Source organism: Jaculus jaculus, chromosome 3 (assembly GCF_020740685.1).
Source record: "Jaculus jaculus isolate mJacJac1 chromosome 3, mJacJac1.mat.Y.cur, whole genome shotgun sequence".
Lineage (NCBI taxonomy): Eukaryota > Metazoa > Chordata > Mammalia > Rodentia > Dipodidae > Jaculus > Jaculus jaculus.
The window spans coordinates 82,271,758-82,297,725 of record NC_059104.1 but is presented as its reverse complement, the minus strand read 5'-3'; the positions used below and the strand labels follow the sequence as shown (position 1 = coordinate 82,297,725).

Sequence of the window (25,968 nt, the reverse complement as noted above, 5' to 3'; positions counted from 1 at the left end):
GCCATAAGTTCGAGGCCACCCTAAGACTCCACAGTGAATTCCAGGTCAGCCTGGGCTAGAATGAGACCCTATCTCGAAAAACCAAAAATAAAAATAATATAAAATAAATACAAGGTTCCTACAAATCTCTAAGATCTCAAGACAAGTAGAAAGCTTAAGAATAACCAGATGGAGAGGGAAGGACGGACAGAAGAAGGGAAGGGAGGACCAAGGGAGAAAAGAATAAAAGGAAAGAAAAGGAAATAAAAGAAAAGAGAACGGAAAATGTTTTCAAATGTGAGACCACACAAGGTGTTGGTGACAGAGGCCTACAGTCTCATCTATTCATGGATGTGAGGCAGGAGGATCACAAGTTCAAGGCCTGTCTGGGCACAGAGTAAGTTCAAGACTAGAACAGGTGAGACTCAGACTCAAAATAAAAAGTAAGGGGGATTGAGAGATGTTTAGTGGTTAAGGGGCTTGCTTGCAACACCAAAGAACCAAGGTTCTATTCTCCAGAACCCACATAATCCAGATGCATAAGGTGGTGTGTAAGTCTGGAGTTCATTTGCAGTGGTTGAAGGCCCTCATGTGCCTGCCCATTCATTCATTCATTCTCTCTCTCTTTCTCTCAAATAAATAAAAAATTACATTTAAAAAAAAGTAATTAAAGAGTGGAGATGTAGGGCCAGCATACACGAGACCCTAAATTCAATCAATTAATCAATCAACAAATAAACTCAAAGTCTAGCAACCATATAAAGTTATTTTTGTGGGAAGAATATGTACTCTTGTCTTTGGTCCACATTCAACTTACTATCCTGGCCTCTCCATGATCACATAGATTTGTTTTGCTACTTTCTTTTTTAGGAAGTAGCTAATGACACCAATCACATTTCATTCCACATCTCATCCCCCATATATGCTCTTAGGTGGCTGAACACAGTATGAATTGCTTTATAAATAGGGTGAGCAGACAGCTCACCCGGCAAGGCTGAGCAGCAGAATAATAGAACATAGGCTCCAATGCTTTAATCTCAACCCTCCTTTGGTCCACCACAAAACCCAGATTGTTTTTCTTTTTTCTTTTTTCTGGGGGGGGGGTTCAAGGTAGGGTCTCACTCTGGCCCAGACTGACCTGGAATTTACTATGTAGTCTAAGGGTGGCCTTGAACTCATGGTGATCCTCCTACCTCTCTCCCTCCCAAGTGCTGGGATTAAAGGTGTGCGCCACCATGCCTGGCAGGATTGTTTTTCTATGACAACTGTTCAGTACAGTTCATGGCACACAGTCAATAAATGTCTCCTTAACTGGGCAAGAAGCTTTGTCAGCAGAATGCTTTACAACTATAACTTGAAACACACTCCTCAGAAAATTTGGTGTTCTAAATGTGAACAATATATGTAATATATATGTCACATAGTGGTATTAGAAAAGTCAAAAGTGGAGCTAGAAAAATTGCTTAGTGGTTAAGGTATTTGCCTGCAAAGCCAAAGGATCCAAGTTCAATTCCCCAGGACCTACATAAGACAGATGCACAAGGTAACCCCTGCATCTGGAGTTTATCTGTAGTCGCTAGAGGCCCTTGGCATGCCTATTCTCTATCTCTCAAATCAGTATTTTTAAAAATAATAGTGAAGAGCATATACATCATATATCATATATACGCATATATATGTAAAATGCTCAATTTCAAAAATATATATACAGAACTACAGAAAAATGGTTGACTATAGTAAAGAAAGTATTTTAAGTCAAATACAACTGGACTGAAATCTCAACTATAGCCTTTACAAACAGTATGATATTGGTGAAGTAAATTTAAGTCTTAGTTTGGTAATCTCAAACATAGGAATAATAACCATTAAATGTTAACATCCAGGTTAGATAATAAAACCATCATATGGCATGGGATAGACAGCACCTCAATAAAGCCAACTATCATCACCATCACTGAAACCACAACATCCTTCTATTATTGTATTTTAAAACTCTTTTATTATTGTGTTCATAGGAAAACTTGAAAATACTTTAATACATAAATATTTGACTTTTAAATACCTTGTCCCTGCAATTCCCATTACTTACAAGTGAAGAAGTGATGAAATAAATAAAAGAAAACAAGTCCCAACTAAGTTAACAGGCTGTTTTTCTAATTATTTGAGTCATTTTTCATAATTGTTAAGGGGCTATGTTGGATTCCAACTGACTAATTTTTTGAATGTTTCTTAGCTGGTAGCACTATTTTGAAAAGCTATGGAACATTTAAGAGATGGGAATCTAGCTGGCAGGAGCAGACCACTAGGGCCTTTAAACATTCTATCTAGCCCCTGATTCTGGTTGCTTTCTTTGATTCCTGGTCTACCATGATGTGAACAGCATCCTACCACCATAAATTGTGCTGCTCCATCATGCTTTCTTGGCCATGATCGGCTGAGGCACTCTGCAACCATGAACCACCATAGATCTTTCCTCTCTACCTATGTCTGCCAAATGTTTTATCACAGAGAAGAAGAAGTAAACAATCAGGAAGGATGGCACGTCAACAATTACTGAAGCAAGATAATGATTTACCATGATGACATTCAGAACAAGGACTGCAAGTAAATACAGCAGTCCCCTGTATTTCCTGAAAGTATATTCCAAGATGACCAAGATGCCAGAAACTGCAAGCAATACCAAATAGTCATTTGTGTGTGTGTGTGTGTGTGTGTGTGTGTGTAATGCATATGTATATGTGTGGATATAAATACATGTATTATATAATGTTTTTCTATATATACATATCCATGCTGAAGTTTAATTTATAAACAATACACAGCAGGATGTTAATAACATTCACTAACCAAAGACCTTTAAACACTTATTTTCTTTCCCTTAAGTCAAGATCTTTGTAGGAAAATTTTAAAGCTTTTCTTTAGCATTTCTAAATCAAAATGATGGATTACTAGAAAATGGGTACCAAAAGACAATCAGGGTATATCTGAAAACTAATATGGCTACTAAGTGACTGACAGTGTATTTACACACTGTGTAAGGATAATTAACATTTCCCTCAGGTCCTAGGTGAGAAACAGTGGAATGACAAGAGATTGCATCACAATTATCCACAATTTAAAATTTACAAATGAGGTCTGGAAATTTCCCTGTAATAGTTTCAGACCTCAGTTGACCTCAGGTAATTAAAATCACAGAAAGTTGAACTTTAGATGTGAAGGGAATACTGTACACATTAAGAGTGTAAGAATACAATATGATACTCCTCATCTTTAAAATATGCAATGTTAAACACAACTATCTTAAAATCCAACTGACATGGCCAATTTTGAGATCGTTTATCTCTCAGTGTAATAAATCAAAGTAGGTCTTCTAGTACTAACTTGAAAGGTGTGCAGTATTTATATAACCTAAGGCTATACTTTTACTTGCACACTACCAAATTATTATATATTCTAGAATTACCAACTCATATGAATGGTGAAGTAAAAAATACTGAGAATCAATCTAACTGCTCCCCCTCAATAAAATTTAACCTCTATTTGCTATCAGCAACTGTTAAAGATTCGAAAACCAGTAGTATTTGAGTTTCTGGTCTGATAGAGGCCTAATCTCTAGTATCTACAAAGAACTCAAAAATCTAAACAGTAAGAAGTCAAACACCCCACTCACAAAATGGGGCAAAGAGATGAACAGGCAGTTCACAAAAATACAAATGGCAAACACACACTTAAGAAAATATTCATCATCCCAACCATCAGAGAAATGCAAATTAAAACAACTATGAGATTCCACCTTACCCCAATAAGGATAGCAAACATCAAAAAATCAAACGAGGGGCTGGAGAGATGGCTTAGCATTTAAGCGCTTGCCTGTGAAGCCTAAGGACCCCAGTTCGAGGCTCGATTCCCCAGGACCCACGTTAGCCAGATGCACAAGGGGGTACACGTGTCTGGAGTTCATTTGCAGTGGCTGGAGGCCCTGGCGTGCCCATTCTCTCTCTCTCTCTGCCTCTTTTTCTCTGTGTCAGTCACTCTAAAATAAATAAAATAACAACAACAACAAAAAAAAATGTCAAACAAAAATAAATTCTGGCAAGGATGTGGAAAAGCAGGAACACTCTTCCACTGTTGGTGGGAATGTATGTAGGATGGTATAACCACTTTGGAAAGCAATATGGAGACTCCTGAGAAAGCTGACTATAGAGATACCAACATACCCAGTTACTCCCTTGCTGGGCATCTACCCTAAAACCTTCAAACCACAGGCCAGAGAGATTTGCTCAACCATGTTTGTAGCAGCTCAATTTGTAATAGCTAAGAGCTGGAATCAACCCAGATGTCCATCACTAGAAGAATGAATAACTAAAGATGTGGTATATCTACACAATGGAATTCTATACAGCAGTAAGAAAAAAATGACATAAATAAATTTGAGGAAAATGGTTGAACCTGGAACAGATCATTCTCAGTGAACTTACCCAATCACAGGAAAAAAAAAATCACCACATAGTCTCACTCATCTACAGCACCTAACCTGAATCTACACAACATACCTTACACACCCAGCAAGCATCTCATGGACTAGACACTAGGAGGGATGGAGAGGAAGGGGAGAGCATCAAAGGGGTCGGAAACACTAATCTAGACCCAAACGGCAATGGTACCATAAAATTCTACTTCCTGAGAGGCAGACCAAATGGCTGAACCTTCACCAGGCCCTTACAGGAAACACTTGAACCACAAGACACGGGAGAGGGTAGGATCAAGTCTAACCTAAATCCTCTACATTTTCCCTCCCTCCCTCTCCCTCTCTCCTCTCTAACTCCTATATATTAGTTACCTTTTTGCCTCATTTTCTTAGGGGCACTGACCTCTAACTCCAAGTACCAGCATGGGGCTATCACCCACAATGAGCTTTTGATCAGAGAAACCTACAAGGTTTTCTAAAAGAATGACAGATTCCTGTCAGAGTACTTGATGACCCACCCAAGGTTAGTGGTAAGACCCTATTGCTGAAGACACCATATGCAGCTGACACGTAAGATGGAATGGCATGGCTAGAATCCAGGAGAGAGTCAGCCCCCAGACAGTCATGACTGTGCATCTAGTGCCAGAAGGTGCTACATGGGCGACTGGGGAAACAACCAATATCTGTCCAAGCAACTCGTGCTCCAACCTACTTAACAGCAAATAACCTGGTGTGATGCCCACACAAGTGCAATAGTGGCACACAGCCATGGTGGGGAAAACAACTGCTCTTGATTTGACTAACTGATCCCCTCAGTGGTATGGGACCCATAGCTGCAGCTGGGAAACAAGTCAGAACCATATCCAAACATAAGCCCACTCTCCAATATCAAGCTACCATCAATCATGGGTTACAAGAGGGCCTAGACCTATTAAACTCTCTATTAAAAAAAGTAAGGGCTATCTCCTTTGTCCTGGTGCTCAAGCTAGTAAAAATGGAAGAATGCTAAAGGATTTACTGCTTCTCTGGGTCAAACTTCACCACCACCATTCTGGATTTATAAATTTGATGGTGAAGACTCTTGGTCCTGGTTTTGGAAGCATGAGAAATGCAGGAAAGAGAACCATGAAGTGCACATGATTCAGAAGATGGCAATGTGAGGCAGGACTGAAATCTCTACATGGAGACCCTTTACGGAGCTGTGAAGATGAACTATGGGTTGCAGCAGAGACCCCGGGATTTTGGAGATGTCAGGACTACGGGATGATTGCCTAGGAAAGATTCTCCCTCTGCCTTGGGTGGCCTGTCCAAAAAGCAAGCAGCATAATGGAGGGGCAGAACAGGCCCTTTTGAAGCCAAAGGACTTCATCACAGGTGCAAGGAGTGGGACATGAAGGCTGTAGGATTTGATGTTTGCTCTACTGGTTCTCTATATTGCATTGGTCAAGTCTTTGCTTGTTGTTCTTTCTTTTTGCCAAAAGAGTATTGTTGCAGTCCAGTTCGCATTGCTGTTAGAAATCACCCAACCAAGAGCAGCTTCTGGGAAAAAGAGATTTATTTTGGCTTACAGGCTCGAGGGGAAGCTCCACAATGGCAGGAGAAAACGATGGCATGAGCAGAGGGTGGACATCACCCCCTGGCCAACATAAGGTGGGATACAGCAACAGGAGGGTGTGCCAAACACTGGCATGGGGAAACTGGCTATAAAGCCCATAAGCCCGCCCCCAACAATACACTCCCTCCAGGAGGCGTTAATTCCCAAATATCCATCAGCTGGGAACCTAGTATTCAGAACACCTAAGTTTATGGGGGACACCTGAATCAAACCACCACAAGTACTTTCTCTTTTTTTTTTTGTATCTTAGAAGAATATAACTTATATTTTGATTTTACAGGGCTCACAGTTAGGAGCCTGTTTAGAATTTCAGAAGAGGCTTGAGATTTTTTCACAGTTTGGAGACTGATAAAAGACTATAGGGCCTTTTAAAGTTGGACTGAATTCAATTTCCATTGTGAGATGATCCTAAGTCTATGGGGACCAGGAGCAGAATGTGGTGGTTTGAATATAAAGTGTACCCTATAGCCTCAAGTATAAGTAGGCCTTCTACTCAGACCCTAGCTGGTAGAGCTTTTGCAGGCTTTGGGTTTCATTAGTCCAATCTACTGGGTGTTCACAGCTAGTTCACTCAGACTACTCCCCTTGTGTTTTGACTGGAGATGTGATGCTCCAGCTGCCTACTCTGCCATAAGAAACTTCCCCTGAAAAGCATAAGCCTGAGATAAACCTCCCATAAGCTGCTTCTAGTAAGGCACTTTGTGCCAGCAATTAGAATGTAACTCCTACATTACATTATTGGAAGAAAATAACGTTTTGTTTTGTTTTGATTTCTGATATCAAGTCTTGATATATAATACAAACTGATTTTAAATTCCTAATCTACTTGTCTCCATTTTCCATGATAGGATTAGAGGTATACATCTGTCACCATATCCAGCTCAACAAATATTTAAATCTATAAATAAACATATAAAAACATTTGGAAAACCAAATAACAAGGAAAATTAGATGGTGCATACATCTTTATATCTTTCTTTAAACTTACCTATAGTATCTTAGTTTATAACATAAAAAATGTAATTGCTATTTGACTTGTTTAAAGTCAACAACATGAATTAAAACATTCAACTCATGTCTTAGGATAGCTGGATGCTAGCAGAAAAGACATTAGCAAACATGTATTGAAAACATTCTTACTTCCTGTGCATTTTGAGGTTATATGAATGAGAAATATAAAATTCATTGTGTGGATGAGAAATTGCCAAGAATATGGAGCTTAAGGTTCAGAACCAAATAACTGCAAAATATATAAAGGCAATACTCATACATGGATCAAGGTAAATCAAAAACAAAAGGGGAGACTTAGTGGCTTGAATCAGATATCCTCCATAAACTTGTGTTTTGAATGCTTTGTCCCAGATGATTGCAATTTGGGAGGTAGAGACTTACTGGTGGAAGTGCATTGTTGGAGGTGGGTTTAGTGGTATTATAGCTCAGCTCTCCCCTTGTCAGAGATTAGCTCACTCTCCCACTGCTGTTTTCCACCTGCTGTGGCAAGGAGGTGATATCTAACCTCTTCACAGGCCTTGCATTCCCATGCCATCTTATGGCTTCCCCATAAGACTATAACCCAAAATAAATTATTTCCTCCAATCAGCTGCTTTTGGTTGGGTGTTCTGTCACAGGAACAAAGGTGACTACTACAAAGACATTGAAAAATAGCAAGAAAAGTCAAGCATGTAGTCTAAATAATAAGAAAATTTAAAACAATGGTCTTTTTATATTAGGAATCATAAAATGAATTTATACATCACGATAAGAAAGTTCAATCCCTTTCCTAAATTTGTTCCATCCCAACCTATAGTCATAATCTATGATATGTATACCACATTAATGAAGATTCAGTGCCCATAATGTCTCTACAAATACCCAAAATGATCTACTTAATGTCATTTTTAGCAAGCTCAGAAAAATCCAACCCAGAAATACCTAAATACCCAAGAGAAACTTGTGCTTTTTGCTAAGGGGCAAAAGAGTATGATATCACCCTTATCAAATTGTAGCACATGAAAGTCATACATCTACCAACCCATACATGCACAGAATTAGGAACATTGCATAACTTCAGAATTCCAATGGTAACCTCCATTAAGTAACAGAAACGTATGTTTTTATCAGATCTATTAGAAGTCAGACATCTCAGAAGTCCTCACTGAATAAGGGACCATACATTTTGTTAATAAAATGTTAAACAAGCTATAATTTTGCTATCAATAGGTAAAGAGCTACAAAAGTACATTTATGTGTGGTGGATAAATAAAAGTAAAAAATAAGGTCTGGAGCCAGGCATGGTGGCACACACCTTTAATCCTAGCACTTGAAAAGCACAGGTAGGAGGATCACTATGAGTTCAAAGTCACCTGAGACTATATAGTGAATTTCAGGTCAGCCTGAGTTAGAGTGAAACCCTACCTCAAAATAATAATAACAATAATAACAATAATAATAATAATAATGTCTAGAGAGATGGCTTAGAGGTTAAGGCACTTGCCTGAAAAGTTTAAGGACCTATGTTCCACTCTCCAATACCCATGTAAGCCAAATACACAAGGTAACACAAGCATCCAAGGTCACACATGTGCACAAGATGGTGCGTGTGTCTGGAGTTCAACTTCAGTGGCTGAGGCCCTGACATGCCAATTATCTCTCTCACTTTCCTTTCTTTCGCCTATTTTCTTTCATAAATGTGTGTGCCACCACACTCAGCAAAAATAAAAAAGTAAAAAATGAAACACTTGTAAAAAAAAAAATAGGGCTGGAGAGATGGCTTAGCAGTTAAGGTACTTGCCTGTAATTATAGCTATTAGATAGTTAAAGCATGAGATGTGTCTACTTTGTATGCCTTAGATATGGATTGTGCTGCCACAAGATAACAAAATTTTTAAAAGGCTGGACAAAATGATTTTAGCTCTTGTGCCATTCTTTAACTAAATCTATTTCAGCAATTAAATGAATACATACATCCAGGCTGGTGTAACTCCCTTTTTAAATGTGTTAATCACCTATGTAGAAGCCAAAGCCAATTGGAATCATCGGAGCAAAAAGCGCCAATATTTTGGCCGGTGCTCCCAGGTCATGAGGCCACTGGAGATGATGGGACTTTTCTACACTGGTCCCCTGGTAAGTCATCTGCCTTTCTGAGCCAGAAGGATACGGAGGCCCAAAGAAAACTGGTGTACAATCTAAAACAGGAGAGTCACAATTGAGGAGCAATAGGTCCTCCTGACTTCCCAAAGAAGGGAAAACTATTTGGCCCTGACTCATCCTAACAGACAGAAAACACCAGTAAACTATAGGGCTACTCCTGAGTCACTAAAGTCTCTTTGTAGAGCCATTAGTAAGCTCCAAAATTAATCCTTGATTAAATTTTGGCTGCTTGGTCTTAAACACTCAAGAGAGAAATGTATAACCAAAGATTTTTTTAAAAATACATTAAATATATAAATGGCCATTTAAGTAATACAAGAATTTCCCAAGAGGGGAAACAAACAAGACCTTAAGACATTTTTCCCCACAGTCCTAATTCTATAATAATATAAAAAATATAGATGTCAAGGGGGTTATTTTCAAACCTAGAATGTATAAATAAGTACTGAGACCAAAAATATATACTTGTACAGCCTTTAATGACACCCAATGGCTCTCTATTAACAAAGTTAAATGTTGTGTATGTTTCTAATAACTCTGCTAATATCTTATCTGTTTTATAAGCCATATAGAAATAGATTCAGGCCATGTCGAATACTACTGTGCCATTTGATGAACATAGGACCCTGCATTATTAATACTCTAAGTAAATATATATTTAAAAAATAAAGTTAGTTCTGCTAAACTAATGGTATTATAGACACAATATGACACCCCCATCTGAAACTGAACAAACCCTACATGTTATTCCTCACGAGTCAAGGATTTAACTCAGTGCCATGTCAGAGGGAGAAATGTAAAGAGAGCAAAATATTATATTTCTCTACATTCCCGTATACCTCGCCTACAGAAATACAGAAGTTAGGAGGCTCTGTTGCTGGCAGACAAGCAGGAGCCTCTGCTAATAGCAAGTAAACAAGGGGATGAATAGTATTTTCTGGGGCCTGCATAGTTGAGCAAACTCCTTAAGATAAGTGGTAGTCCTTGTCATAGGCCTACCTCACAACCCCCAGGTGGCACTTCTTTTAACTGACCAACAGATCTATTTGCAAGTTCCTTTTTTTTTTTTTTTTTAACTTTTATGGCTGTAACTGTCACATGTAAATAAACTGTGTTTTAGGGTTTAACTCCCATCCTGTTTTGTTTTGTTTTGTTTTGTTTTGTTTTGTTTTGTTTTGTTTTGTTTTGTTTTGTTTTCTAACAACATGTGGGTATGTCCAATAAAAGCTTACACTCTGAACAGTTCAGGGCTTCACTCAGAATCTGAAGTGGAGACCAAGCAAATGGCTTTTCTTTTTGCTTTTCTTTTTTACACAATAAAACTTTGCCTCACATTCCATCAGTTGTCAGTCTTACTTGTGCGACACCGGACCCCATAACAGCAGGCAGACCTGGCATGCCCATGCCCCCTCCCCCGCCACACTCTCTCAAATAAATAAATAAATAAATAAATATTTTTTTTAAAAGTCAGAGAACTTTAAATGATGATTAGCACTTAATATGATTTCATGGATTCAGACACCTTCATAAATTACCACTGAAGACCATCTATTCTGAAGTCAATTAGAAAATTAAATCCATAAGCCCTAGTTTCCTTTTTCTATCTTGTAACTGTTTGAATAATTTTCATTTACTATTTTATTCTGATTCTGATACCCACAAGACTCTAATGATCTAATTCAGAAAATTCCTTCACTAGGCCTCAGGAAACTGGCAAGACATACAAGAGATATATATACCTAGAGTCATACAGGGGTATTATAGTTCTTGAAAGAATTATGAAACAGTTAAAATAATATCCTAGGATTATTTTCAGACCAAAGAATTCTCTCATGTGCTTTCATGCTGTACTTCAAAAATACTGCTCTCAGCTTGAACTGCCCGAAAACAAATCACTCACTACTAAAACACAATCTTTTCCATTGGCAAAACTTTCTATAATGTGAGCTAGTGTATGTGAGGCAGACCAGTAAGTGAATGGTGTCAATGAAATTCAAATTATATCTAACAACTTTTCCTACACAGTAATACACACCTAGTCAAACAGAGTTCACTTTCATAGTGAATGCAGGGCACTGCAGAAGATTTGCACTGAGCACATGAACATGTGTGTTTCCTTGTTGCTTTGCTATGGTACTTCATTTCTATAAAATCTCAATAACCCAGCAGCAAAACTCTTCCTTAAGCCCCCAGCCATCATATCTTCACCACCTTGTTTGAAGATAAAATCCTATATTTCTTAGAACAGAGCTCTTGTGGGTGCTGGGGACTGAACTCATGCTGGCTCAGGTGCTCTCATCCTTCATGCTTGCATGGCATGCACTCTTACCTACTGAACCATTTCCCCTGCCTAGTGGAATATTTCTTATTAGTATACTGACATGTATTTCTAAGTGTGGTTCTATTTAGTAGGCCTGTGATTACCTGTATTTGTAGTCTGGATGCAAAGATACCTAGATTTGAGTGACAGGAACAGCTCTGTTTGTCCCAGACCTTTTACTTTTGGTGAAAGATTTGTAAAACCACAAGATGTTTCCGAAACATATACTTAAGAATTTTACCAATAGATGTATATGTATGCCTCTTTATGCCCAGTCAGATGTTACAAGTCTTGCTACAAAAATACTAGTCAATGTTGTGGAAGAGGAGGCATAAAGAGCCACAGGGTGGGTAGAAATATCCTGAGGCACCGCCCCACTCCAACCCCAACCCCCTCCAAAGTGAAAGAGGCCCTAACTACCCCACAGTGAACAACAAGGAGATTCATTTGAATAGTCTTTAAAGCAAAAGAAAAAAGAAAAATAGACGCTGAGTCTTCACAGGTTAAAAGGTAACATCTACATTTGAAGAAGGTTCTTGGTTTATTCTTGTTTAATAACCATGTACTTACATGAGGGAGCAAAACACAAAACTTAAACCTAAAGAAAAGATAATGCTTTTATTTTATAACATGATCAATTATGTAAACCAAAGAAATATTTTCCCTAAAGAGTAACAAAACTAGGGAGCTACTTTTAATTATGTATCTCAGAATTAATCAACTGAAGCATGAGAGAGCTACTTGCTAGCCAGATAACTAAGCGATCTGAGTGGCAAAGCAAAATAAACATCCACTGTGCCTTCTTCTCACTTAGTGGCTGAAAACAATAGATGTGCTTAGGGATTTTAGGATGAGAAGACACATCTGGATTATCCACGTAGTCTCTAAATGTCATCCCAAATTTTTTTGCAAGAAAGAGGCAGTGAGAACTAAGACTCACAAGAGTGTTGTAAAACTAGAGACAGAGGCTGGACTGACAACCACAGCACTGTGCTGGAGAAATGAAGGACAGGTTCCTTTCCTGGGGCTTTCTGAGGCAGCATGGCCCTGCAAACACCAGTGTTTAGGGCTGAACATCTCCCTTTCACTTTTCAGTATTTCCAGGACTGCTAGAGAATACATTTGTGTTGTTTCAGGTATTAAGCTTGTAGTAATTTGTTCCAGCCACCACTTTAAACTAGCAGACATGTCAAGTACCACAGGCTCAAGTATTATAATGTGGACATATTTGGGAGCCAACCTGGCCCTACTTGTTGCCTCTTCTATTTTCTATTGTTATATTTTGATATTCTTTTTCTCTTACTTATTCTAGTTATTTCTTGATTGCTAATATATTTCATACCTAACCTTTAATACAAATAAATCTAAGTACACACATATTTAGCTTAGCTTACCACATTTTGTTCTGTGGCCACTGGTCTGTATTTTATTTCCTCTTTGATAAAAAAAAAAAAAAAACTATTGGGCTGGAGGGATGGCTAAGCAGTTAAGCGCTTGCTATGAAGCCTAAGGACCCCGGTTCAAGGCTCAATTCCCCAGGACCCACATTAGCCAGGTGCACAAGGGGGTGCATGCGTCTGGAGTTCCTTTGCATTGGCTGGAAGCCCTGGCGCGCACATTCTCTCTCTCTCTTTATCTGCCTCTCTCTCTCTCTCTCTCTGTCACTCTCAAATAAATAAATAAAAATGAACAAAAAATTTTTTAGAAACTATTTAAAGATATATTTTTTAGGCAAGCCCAAGATACTAGCCTTTTATGTTTATTATTATTTACAATGTTTTGTATGAATATATCATGTGTTGGTACCCTCTTTCCCTTGTCCCTGCCCCGATTCCATTGGGATGCTCCTCAGTGGGATTGCAGGTATTCCCTGTGGGGTGATGGTTTATACATTGTGGGAGCAGTAGTCAGTTATTTTGGGGGGGAAGGAATGTAGCCTTTTTTATGAGAGAGACAGAACAAACATTCCAGGGTTCCAGCTGCTGCAATCAACTCCATACACCTTGTGTGCATGTGCAAACTTGCCCACTTGCATCAACTGGTACTTCTTGTTTTCATGGAGACTGGAGAGTTGAACATGGGTACATAGGCTTCTCAGGCAAGTGTCTTAACCCCTAAGCTATCTCTCCAGCCCTAAAGATACTTTTAACTTGCAGGTGATAATGTTTTTTGTTTTGTAATTATTTATAATTAATTATTTATAGTTATTGTGACCAAGAATATGACCCTAACTATTTCTATTTGAAGAAACTAACTGAAGGGTTTTATAACAGCTCAATATATGATCAGATTTTGTAGTGAAAAAAGGGAACTTTTAAGAAGGCATATCCTATGGGCTGAGTTTAAGATTAAAAATATTTTAATTGTTTTCTTGTGTTAAGTTTTCCTATATTACGTTTTTGTCCACTGCTATCTCCAATTTTTTTTTTTTTTTTTTTCTCTTTATGGCAGTGTCTCACTCTAGGTCAGGCTGACCTGGAAATCACTCTGTAGTCTCAGGGTGGCCTTGAACTCATGGCAATCCTTCTACCTCTGCCTCCCAAGTGCTGGGATTAAAGGTGTGCGGGACCACACCCAGCTTCGATTTCTTTTTTTTAAGTTTTCCTTACTTCCTACAGCTTTATCTTCAGGAGTTAATGCTACTGTTTATAGCATCCATAATCCACATGTGCCCTGTGTTTTTGTTAACAGCCTTGGCTTCTATTTTTCCTGTCCTATCTTATATCAAGGCCTGTGCTCCTCCTTTCTTGTTGGCTTTTGCTTCCATTGATCCAGAAATCTTACATGTATGCTATGAAAACAGGCTGCCACAGGAAGGTAACACTAACCATATCTAAGGGAAATGAAAAAACTCATATAAAACAGCAATACACACTAGGTCATCCTCAGGGCCATGCCACAGAATATGCCTTGTCAAACTCTAAATACTATATAGAAGGTAAGAAAATGTATATGGTGGCTACTGCTTGTATTTTTAAAGTTCAATATCAAAGGGATCTCCCTTCTACAAACATTTACTAGAACTACTTGCTTTTATAAACATATATGTATATAATTATAAATATATATAATTTTTAAGCAATTTGTATATAATGAACCACATAAGAAGCAATTCTGAGATGTTTCACCTTCCTTTTTAGGTATAAAAGTATATTTAAAAAGAAAAATTCATATTTTTCTCATTTATAATATCCAGAAATTTTAACTCAAGCTGGTTTTAAGTCATCCACATGTTGCTGGTTTGCAGCCATGCATAATGCAAGAGTTACAGAGTTATTAAACTTCCACCCAGGTATCAATGGAAACCTGGGGAGGCCAAGCAATATATGGCAGGGTTAGTATCTCGACAGGCAGCTAAAGAGGGTAATGTGTGAAGTTATAAGGGGAAAGCTTAAGCTATAATGGAGTCCTCTGATTTTGGAGATGCCTAGAAATGTCTAGTGATATCTAGAAAAGTGAGGAAAACCAAAGACAGTGAGCGAAGCCATCCCAAGAGGGAGTTCATGTAGCCTACAATCAACAAAGCCATAGGTACAGGCCTCCCCAAGGCCACAGAAGCTCACATTGCAATACAACATGCTGGGACGCATGCTCTGGAGCTATATAGGATTTTGCCCTACTGGACTTTGGTCCTGGTTTGGTCCTGTTCTTTGTTTCTGTGCTCGCTTTGCAAATGGCAATGTTTACTCTACAGTACTGCATCTTGAAGGATGTAACGTTTTTCTTGGCTCTATGGAGCTCAAGATACTACTGCCTTTACTCTCAGTAGTGGCTCTGGACTAAAGACCTTTGCACAATGTTGCAACTGTTAAGATTATGGGGACTTGTTCAGATAGACTAAACGCATTTTAAATGAGATGGTCATGAGCCTTTGGGGGTACTGGAACAATGCCATGGTTTGAATCTAAAATTTTCCTTACAAGCTCACATTTTAAAACTTGGTCCACAGCTGGTGGCACATTTGGTGAGTTTCTGGAAACTTCAGGAGATGGGACCTAGTTTTAAAAAGTTACAAGAGGACATATTTATGAAAATATCTTTCCTCTAGTTATTTGTGTATGTGTGTGGAAGGGGTAATGTTTGTCTCTTTCCTAACTCCATGATGTTGTATACCCAAGTTCTAAGGCCAAGTGACCTATTGAAACTATTAGCCAAATAAATCTTTCCTCCTTTGTTTCTGTCATAGCTATACAAAATAACTAACATAGAGGAGTTTGTGTTATTGTTAAGTTCTACAATTACATTTAAATATTTTAATGTAGTTTTATTGGTAGCATAATAAGAACAGAAAAATTGGCAAGGATTCTGAAGGTTTGAAGATGCCAGAGTATTTGACCTAGTTAACTACATAGAAAAGAGTTCAGCAGACTTTTCTTTAAGGAACCAAACAGTAAATGTTTCATATTCTTCAGGGCCTTTATGGCTTGTCTCATGATTCTCCCCATCAATATAGGAATCTTACAATGTTTAACTTCACTTTTCTCATTTCTCTCTTATGAATTACCATCCCATTGTCTTCACTTCTGAATATATTCTCAAGCTCAAGTCACATTATTACCCTAAGTGACTATGGTGGTTTGATTCAGGTGTCTCCCATAAACTTAGGTGTTCTGAATGCTAGGTCCCCAGATTATGGAAATTTGGAAATTAAAGCCTACTGGAGGCAGTGTATTATTGTGGTCAGACTCATTAGTGTTATAACCAGCTTCCTCTTGCCAGTGTTTGGCACACTCTCCTGTTGCCATTGTCCATCTGATGTCGGCCAGAAGGTGATGTCCTGTCTCTGCTCATAGTATTGTTTTCCCCTTCCATCATAGAGCTTCCCCTCAAGCCAAAATAAACCCATTTTGCCCACAAGCTGCTCTTGGTTGGGTATTTTTCAGCAATGTGAACCTGACTACAACAGTAAAGTTGGTACTGAGAAGTAGGATCATTGCTGCTAGAAACCTGACTTTGTGGCTTTTGGCCTTTTGGAATTGTTTTGCAGGAAGAAGGTGGGTGAATTTGAAATCCTGGTCCAAGAAATGCCTTGCAGTGCTTACAGCTTGATGGACCATTCTCATCAGAGCTGAAAGATCTGAATGCAGTAAGAACTAAAGGCTGTGAGGTTTGGCTTGAGGGTAAGAGCTTTGCCTAGAATGGGCTAGAAGCATTTGTGTGAAAAGCTTGCTGTTATGTCCCTGTCCTAAGAACTAGTGCATAGACTAGTGTATGCAGAGGGATATGGCCCAGAAGTGAAATCTTTGCTGCAATTGCATGAGCGATTACAAACTTTGAGAATGAGTCAGATGATCTACATTGGGCGAGCAGGAAGAATGTAGACTCTTTTGAAGAGGTATGAATACTGAAAGAGTTTGCTGTTCTTCAAAGTCTGCTTTATTTCCCCCCTTACCACCATCACCAGATCAAGAAGTTGGTAGCCAAGCTGGTATTATGAAGTATAACAAATGCAGGAAAAAGAGTATCAGTGAATTTGCAACACAGTTTTGTATTTTGGAAATGGCCATGGGCAGTATAAAGCAGGCTTGTTGAACTACCTGTGTGGAACCTGATGGAGCCATGAGGATAAACTGTGGGTTGCAGTGGCAACCCAATGGAGATGCGAGGACTATAGGATGGCTGTCAAGAAGAGCTAACAGCACCAGATAAAGTTTTCTGGGACTATGAGTAGCCTATCTGGAGGGTGGAACTGGAACTCTAGAGACTTGTCAGTTGTTAGACATATCAGACTTGGAGACTTATTACTAACTAGAGTTTTGAACTTGGAGCTACAGAGTTTGAGGTCTGCCCTGTTTAAATCTTGTATTAGTTGAGTATTTCTTTGCTATGCCCTATGACATCTTTTGCAGTGTGTTTATTCTGTGTCATTATGGATTTTTTGATTGTTTTGGTATTATGGCTCAGTTAAAAGAACTTGCACTATGGGATGTTTGAGCATCACTGGGATTGATAAAAACTATGGGGATGAATGCATTCCATTTTACAACAGGTATAGTTATCAGCTTATAGGGCCAGGGGCAGAATGTGGTGGTTTGATTCAAGTGTCCCCCATAAGCTTAGTTGTTTAGAATGCTAGGTCCCTAGCTGATGGAAATTTGGATATTAAAGCCTACTGGAGGTAGTGTATTGTTGGGGGTGGACTTGTAGATGTTATAACCAGCTTCTTCTTGTCAGTGTTTGGCACACTCTCCTGTTGCTGCTGTCCATCTGATGCTGGCCAGGAAGTGATGTCCACTCTCTGTTCTATTGTTTCCCCTTGCCATCATGGAGCTTCCCCTTGAGTCTGTAAGCCAAAATAAACACTTTTATCCCCACAAGCTTGGGTATATTCTGCCAGCAATGTGAAATTGACTGCAACAGTGACCCTCACCCTGCCCAGTGCTGCTCCATCTTTCTTGAATTCCTTTAATCTTACACCTTCACCTACAAAAGAAATAAATTGAATATTTATTGTAAAATAAGCATTTGACAATTAAATCATTTTTTATTTTATATTTTGTATTTTATTTTATTTTGCATTGCTGAGTAGAGGGTGAACCCAGGATCGTGTGCATGCTAGAGTCTATGACACAAAGCCTGACGAATACAAACATTATTCATATTATAGTTATTTGCCAGTGAAGAGAGAAGACATAATGATAACACAAAGTCAAACTATAGACTGGAGTCTCCAGAAAGCTAGCTCTCACTTTCATATACAGGATGTTTACTAGAAGATATCAATGGGAAAAATCATCTGTAGTAAGAATAAATCAGAACTGACAAAAGACAGAAGCTGGATTTTACTACAGACTCCATGAAAGCCACAGCCAACATCTCCAGAAGCTCTGAATTTACTGCAGCCTTACAGAATATAGCATAAGAAGGATAGCTATTTATACCCCACCATCAACTAACTGTTGGAAAACACTAGGAAGGATGATATAAGAGAGAGATACACAGACAGACAGACAAACAGATAGAGAGAAAAAGCATTAGCTGGATCCCAGACTTCACTCTCAAGAATTTGACTACTAATGCCAGGCATGGTGGCACATGCCTTTAATCCCCAGCACTCAGGAGGCAGAGGTAGGTGGAGTGCCATGAGTTCAAGGCCACCCAGAGTAGTAAATTCCAGGTCAGCCTGGCAGCCTGGGCTAGAGTGAGACCCTAACTCGAAAAAAAAAAAATAGAATTTAATTATTAAATTTTAAAAGCTCTTTTCCCCTCCTATTTTGAGCACTATTTAAAAGAGAAACAATTTCATTTAAAAACTTTTTTCTTACTTTCTGGTAAATAAATACAAACTTAAGATGCATGCACATCAGAATATACAAATAAAAATTAATGTCTTAATACTTTTCCATTGGACCTGTCATTATCAATGACAAAAATGGTTAAATTTTTACAGAGCTTATCTTTTTTTTATATGTTCTATTTTTTTTTAGTTCAGTCTTATTGAGTGTACCTTGTTAGTAACATTTACATCTATCTTCAGTATTACCTTTAGGAATACTAATTTCTAGCATTTCTTTTTTCACAAATGATTTATAAGACAAATAATTTAAGCCTTTTCCAGAGGTTCCTAGGATCTGTACTGCAGTACACATTTCACATGAAGTGCCACAGAGCAGCAGAGGCCATGAGCCCGTGAGTCAGTTGGCTACATTATTTCTCCTTCTGGCCGAGAAACATTGCTCCTCCTGTCATTTTCAAACTGTTTTGATTTTTTACAATTTTAATAACATTAGCATATTAATTATAAAAATCAACACTATGACTGCTAGCCTCAAGCTTTGGTAGTCCAGACCAGTATTTTACTTTCTGCCACAAAATAATAAATATCCAATCTTCCAGAGGGAGAGAGGAAGATAGAGACAGGCTCCTACCAACAAATAAAAACAACCCAAAGTCCAATGACTATTAATAATTCATATTGTTCACATAGACAATATTCATTCTCATTTCATATTATTTAGCATGCCACCATTCAAAGTGAGGGTTTCATAATTCTTTGCCAGGGAAAAGTAAACCCTGACAACTCTGTTTTCAGTCATAACTCTTAATCCTAAAATTCAATTACTTAAGAAAACTAGACCAGGGCTGGAGAGATGGCTTAGTGGTTAGGTGCTTGCCTGTGAAGCCTAAGGACCCTGGTTCAAGGCTCGATTCCCCAGGACCTACATTAGCCAGATGCACAAGGGAGCACACATGTCTAGAGTTCATTTGCAATGGCTGGAAACCCTGGTGCACCCATTCTCTCTCCCTCTCTCTCTCTCCCTCTCTCCCTCCCTCTCTCTCTCTTTCTCTCTCTCTCCCTTCCTCCCTCCCTCCCTCTTTCTCTGTCACTCTCAAATCAATAAATAAAAAAATAATAATAATAAAAGAAAACTAGACGAAAAAAACCTAATCATATAACAATAAATCTGTTTTTCCTATATTTGGAATATTCTCTTGAATAAGATTAATATTAACGAGAGTATCATTAACTGAGATAATACAGCTTAAATCCCTCTAGAATATTTGCTCACCATCTGGTGTGTCCAGGAGAGCACAGAATGAACAAACAAAGAAAAATAGCAATGGGTTGAGTTTTAAGGCAATAGAATCAGTCTATACATAGCATGGCTCAGTTTTGAGAGATGACTCATATGAACACTATGAGATACGAAGAAGCTTTGTGATCAAAGGAGAAGGGATAAAAAATTATTTTAGACTAAAACTGTATAATAAAAAAGCAAAAGACCACCTTTCACTTCCAGACAAATTAAAAAGGTCACTTTTGATATAGCTTTACTAACTTAAAAACCTTGTATGGGGCTGGGGAGAGGGCTTAGTGGTTAAGGCATTTGCCCACAAAACCAAAGAATGATTGTTCAAATCTCTAGGTCACACATAGCCAGACACAAAAGTGACCCAAATGTGCAGTGCCACACATGCGCACAAGAGGATGCACACATCTGGAGTTTGCTCACAGCAGCTGAAATGTCCTGGCTTGCCCATTCTCTCTCTGTCTCTCTCTCTCTTTCTCTGTCTCAAAAATAAAGCTAAAGGGCTGGAGAGATGGCTTAGCGGTTAAGCTCTTGCCTCTGAAGCCTAAGGACCCCGGTTCGAGGCTTGATTCCCCAGGACCCACGTTAGCCAGATGTACAAGGGGGCGCACGCGTCTGCAGTTCGTTTGCAGTGGCTGGAAGCCCTGGCGTGCCCATTCTCTCTCTCTCTCTCTCTCTCTCTCTCTCTCTCTCTCTCTCTCTCTCTGCGTCTCTCTCTGTGTCCATCTCTCTCAAATAAATAATAAAAAAAATAAATTTATAAAAATAAAAAATAAAAAAAATAAAGCTAAAAATCCAGGCATGGGGGTGCATGTCTTTAATCCCAGCACTCTCGGGAGGCAAAGGTAAGAGAATTGCCATGAGTTTGAGATCACCCTGAGACTTTGTAGTGAATTCTAGGTCAGCCTGGGCTAGAGCAAGACCTTCAAAAAAATCAATCAATCAATCAATCAATCAATAATAAATAAAGAAAAATATAAAGTTAAAAAAGTGTGTGGCTTTCTGAAGCAAGACCAACTATCACCCCTAATACTGTTAGATTACAGTATGTAATTTCATGCTCCCAAAAAGAATTCAGTGTGTGGTATGGTACAGAGCACTGGCGGGGGGGGGGGGTGCCTCAAATGCAAGAACAGCAGATGAAAAAAGCACAGGTAAAGGAAAAGTACCACTGAGGATGATATAAAGTTATCTCCAGCCCAGAATCAGCCTATTACAGATGCTGAACACAAACTGATTTATAAATTATGAACTATAATAACTCCAATCTTTCCTACTAAACAGAAATAGCAGAATGTTGTCTATTTTCTCCAACAGCTACATGCTTTTCTTATAATCAATACAGAAAAAAAGACTATAACAAGGACCTAGATTTTTATAAAACTATCTACTAGGAATAGAGAAGAAAATAGTTGGAAATGTTACCTTGTGATACTCAGGTTTTCTCAATAAGAGACTTCTCAGTGACTAGAACCAGACTGGATTAGTGCCATGGTTTGCAAACTATTTGTGTCACAAACACCTGTACAGCCACTATAAACGTAGGTATCTTGCTCAACTTTAGAACTAGAAAGTTACTAGCAGTTAAAAGCTCAGAAAGATAAACTGCTTAAAAAAAAAAAAAAGCACTTTCAAGTGACTGAATTCCTCACAAGACAAAGTCTGATAACTGTTTGGTGGAGAATATTATGACGTATTATTCATTTCTATTTGACACATGATAACAACAGTTCCCAGGGCTAACTCCACAGAAGGTTTGCATAAAGGGCTGAGACTAACCAATGTACAAAGACTCTGCTGAGGAAGGGAAAGGGCATCTCAAAGTAGAAAGTGCCCTGGTGGCTGAAGTGAGGCCAGTTCAAGACCCTTCACTCAACAGATTCCTTCTGTGCAAACTATGAAGAAAAATCATACACGAAATAAAAATAAACCAGATAAGGTGCTGATGAGATGGCTTAGCAGTAAGGCATTTAACTATAAAGCCAAAGGACCCAGGTTCAATTCCCCATGACCCATGTAAGCCAGATGCACAATGTGGTGCAAGTGTCTGGAGTTCGTTTGCAGCAGCTGGAGAACCTGGCGAGCCCATTCTCTCTCTTTCTCTTTCTCTTTCTCTCTTTCTCTCTCTGTGAAATAAATAATATAAATAAATAAATAAATAAATAAATAAATAAAGAAGATCTAAAAACTGCATCATTTCCTCAATGTGATATAAATAAAATCAAAATGCTACATTGCTCACAAAAAAGGCTATGTTAAACCATCAATTTTTATTCTAAGTCAGTTTCTTCTGACACAATAATATAGATTTTTTTTTTTTTTTTTTTTTTTTTTTGGTTTTTTCGAGATAGGGTCTCACTCTGGTCCAGGCTGACCTGGAATTAACTCTGTCATCTCAGGGTGGCCTTGAACTCATGGCAATCCTCCTACCTCTGCCTCTCGAGTGCTGGGATTAAAGGCGTGCGCCACCACGCCCAGCTTAATAATATAGATTTCTGAGTATACATGACCATTAATGCTAATAATACATCACAAATTTCTATTTGCTAATGAATATGAGAAATATTTTTTATTTTCAAAGAGAGAAAAGAGAAGAGAGATTTAAAAAAAAAATGGCACACCAGGGCCTCAACCACTCCAACTGCACTCCAAGCACTGAGCCATCTAGTGGGTATGTACGACCTTGAGCTTGCCTTACCTTTGTGCATCTGGCTACTGTGGGATCTGGAGAGTAGAACATGGGTCCTTAGGTTTCGCAGGCAAGTGATTTAACCACTAAGATATATCTCCTGCCCAAATATGAGAAAACAATTTTTAAACAGCTGTTTTGAGGTTTTTCTTTCTTTTTTTATATATTTATTTTTCTTTATTTATTTGACAGTGAGACAGAAATAGGCAGAGGAAGAAAGGAGAGAGAATGGACACACCAAGGCCTCCAGCCAGTACAAATGAACTCCAGATACATATGTCCCCTTGTGCACCTGGCTTACATGGATCCTGGGGAATTGAATCTGGGTCCTTTGGCTTTGTAGGCAAGCACCTTAACCACTAAACCATCTCTCCAGCCCAAATATGACACATTTTTAAAGAAATCAGCAATTGGGCTTGGTAGTGTGTGCCTGTAATCCCAGCACTGACACAGGAGGATGGCAAATTTGAAACAGGAGTGAGACTCCTTTTTCAAAAAGGGAAAGTGGCAAGAAAATGACTTTGACTTCTACATGAAGAGGGTAAGCAGAAAATAAATGCTCTAACTTTGTTCCTTCTTAAAACTCTACTAAAAATGACATTTTGAAATCATTATAATTGTGTGGAAAAGTGTGACTCTCCCACTCCCATGCTGCCACAAAAACTCTGGGAGGACAGAGAACACAGGAATGCCAGCAGGCACACCTGACCCAAAAATTGATGTTAACAGTGGTTATACAATGGGAACATGCTCCAAAACAGCATCCCGCTCCTTCCTGCTATGTTGCATAGTGTGTCTGCAGATGCTGGCATGTCTAGTTTCTTCCGTGGCCCACTGATCACTGACCTTCTATAAAGAAGGTTCAGTACCCAAAACAACCTGTTGATAGGCACTGTGGGGCCAATGACTTCTATGACAACTGTAGCTTCAGCTAGAGATTAATGAGTGGCAGGAGTGGGAAAAGAACACTGTTTGAAGCAAGCATTACCCTTTGCATTAATCATATATTTTAAATAACTGTCATCTATTTCCTACGCACTTCTGCTACTCAATAATCTCCCTTGCTACTATAAAGAAGGAATACAAGCTGAGCATGGTGGCACACACCTTTAATCCCAGAACTTGGGAGGCAGAAGTAGGAGGATTGCAGAGAGTTTGAGGCCACCCTGAGACTACACAGAGAATTCCAAGTCAGCCTAGCCTAGAGTGAGACCCTACCTCAAAAAAATCAAAAAAGAAAAGAAGACGACGACGACGAGGAGGAGGAGGACGAGGACGACGAAGGAATACAACAAGAGAAGCAGGCTTACAAAATCCTCAAACAAGTACATGATAATAATATGGAAGTTTACGTGATCAAGTTTTATCAGGAAGTACATGAAAGCTGACACTCTAATATTTTCTTTAGCATGCTAGTTCAGACATATGAAGCCATTTTCCCAAGGGCACAGTGCTACTAAGGGGAAAAGCCAGAACTTAAATCAAAATCTTTTCATTCAAAATGGTATGTCCTTCTACAATGAAATGACACATGAAACTTCCTCAGCTTAAGACAGAACTACAGCCTAAGTTTTATGGCATAGTAAGTTCAGAATGGCTGTATCTCTAAGAATTTTTTTTAAAGCAAAAAAAAAAAAAAAAGGCAAGGGGAAGCTTATCATTCTCATTTCTATTTTTGTACTATTTTGAAATACACATGGGAAAATACATTGTTACTGTTCTTCATAACCTCCTACTACTTCGTGTTTTTAGTATGCAACTTCTTTTACTGATTCTATACAAAATACTACTTCACCTATAAATTTATTTATACTTTAATAATTTAGTAGTACATTGCTTCTTGTTTCTAAACTCTGATGCACATATCACCAGTGAAAAAGAAGAGTTATATTATTGTTTCTTGCTTTTTCTTTTCTCTAGCCACTCCAAGTTGAAGCACAAGAACATAAGAAACAGTGAAATACAAAACAGGAAAAGAGGAAGAAGGGTGACCAATGGCAGGAATGACTATAGGAAAAGACCAAATTGTACTCTTAAGACACAATCTGGGCAAAATTTAGACAGGAAGTGGAAAACAAATCTACTTACTTTTATGGATACAGTTTTTTTTTTTCCCACAAAACTTTAAAAAACATCTAAAATAAAGATTTGGTTTCAATGCCAACTTAAATAGTAAACATTCCTTTAAATAAATAGCTACAGAAGTAAAAGACAGCTGTACTACAACAAAACAAAAAATGAATTCTATCCTCCTGTCAAAGACACTGAACAAATTTCTATCCACCACGACTCTACAAAGAATAAAAAGCAATTAAGACGACAATATGATCTCCAGAAAGAGTTCCAGGCACAGAAAGATTCAACAGGGCATCTGCCTACATATAACACTCAGCCAAATCACATTTGGCACTCGTGAAGCAAGTAGAATGTGTTATTTAACAGAGGCATGATCTGGGAAAGGCAGTTTCATCCTGTGTTAACATGTTAAGAGTGTACTATCACACACCTGGATGGTATAACCTAGTACATACCAAGTTATATGGTATAACCTTTGTTGTATATACATGTCAGTCATCAATAACCAACACATTACTATATGGATAGTTTATATAACAGTTCCTTATAAAAAGGAACATAACAGAAATTTCAAGATAGAAATGAGTAGATACCAACTTAATTAGTTTATGGCTTTCCTGGGGGAAGAACTGACAGTCTTCCTTGTACTGATACAAGAAGAACATACAGGGCTGGAGAGATGGCGTAGCAGTTAAGCGCTTGCCTGTGAAGCCTAAGGACCCCGGTTCAAGGCTCGGTTCCCCAGGTCCCACGTTAGCCAGATGCACAAGGGGGCGCACGCGTCTGGAGTTCGTTTGCAGAGGCTGGAAGCCCTGGCGCGCCCATTCTCTCTCTCTCCCTCTATCTGTCTTTCGCTCTTAAATAAATAAATAAATAAATAAAATTAAAAGAAAAAAAAAAGAAAAAGAGAGGTGAGGTACACCTAGCCTCTAAAAAAAAAAAAAAAAAGAAAAAAAGAAGAACATACAATCCACGTACATAGTCAACCTGGTTGTACCATTGTGAGTTGAGGCTTTGCATTCAGTCAGAGAAGTGGTAGACAGTAGATATCAATGCCAATGTGAAGACAAGTCGAGTAGAATTATCCAGGCTAGAAAAAAGGCAAGGGAAAGAAATACATATACATGAATGCATATATGT

At 38.5% G+C, this 25,968-nt stretch overlaps 1 protein-coding gene across 2 annotated transcripts in view; it reads right to left on the bottom strand.

Annotated features, from left to right (window-relative positions):
* Arhgap32 (Rho GTPase activating protein 32) overlaps positions 1-25,968 on the bottom strand; it is a 340,655-nt gene that overhangs the window by 238,079 nt on the left and 76,608 nt on the right. The window contains exon 1 of one of the 2 annotated variants that reach the window (XM_045146280.1): positions 25,807-25,890. The exons of the other annotated variant lie outside the window; for it this stretch is intronic. Coding sequence (XP_045002215.1) covers positions 25,807-25,808 — 2 coding nt within the window. The 5' untranslated portion in view covers positions 25,809-25,890. Of the gene's footprint in view, positions 1-25,806; positions 25,891-25,968 lie in introns of those variants that run through there. 2 annotated transcript variants of the gene reach the window in all.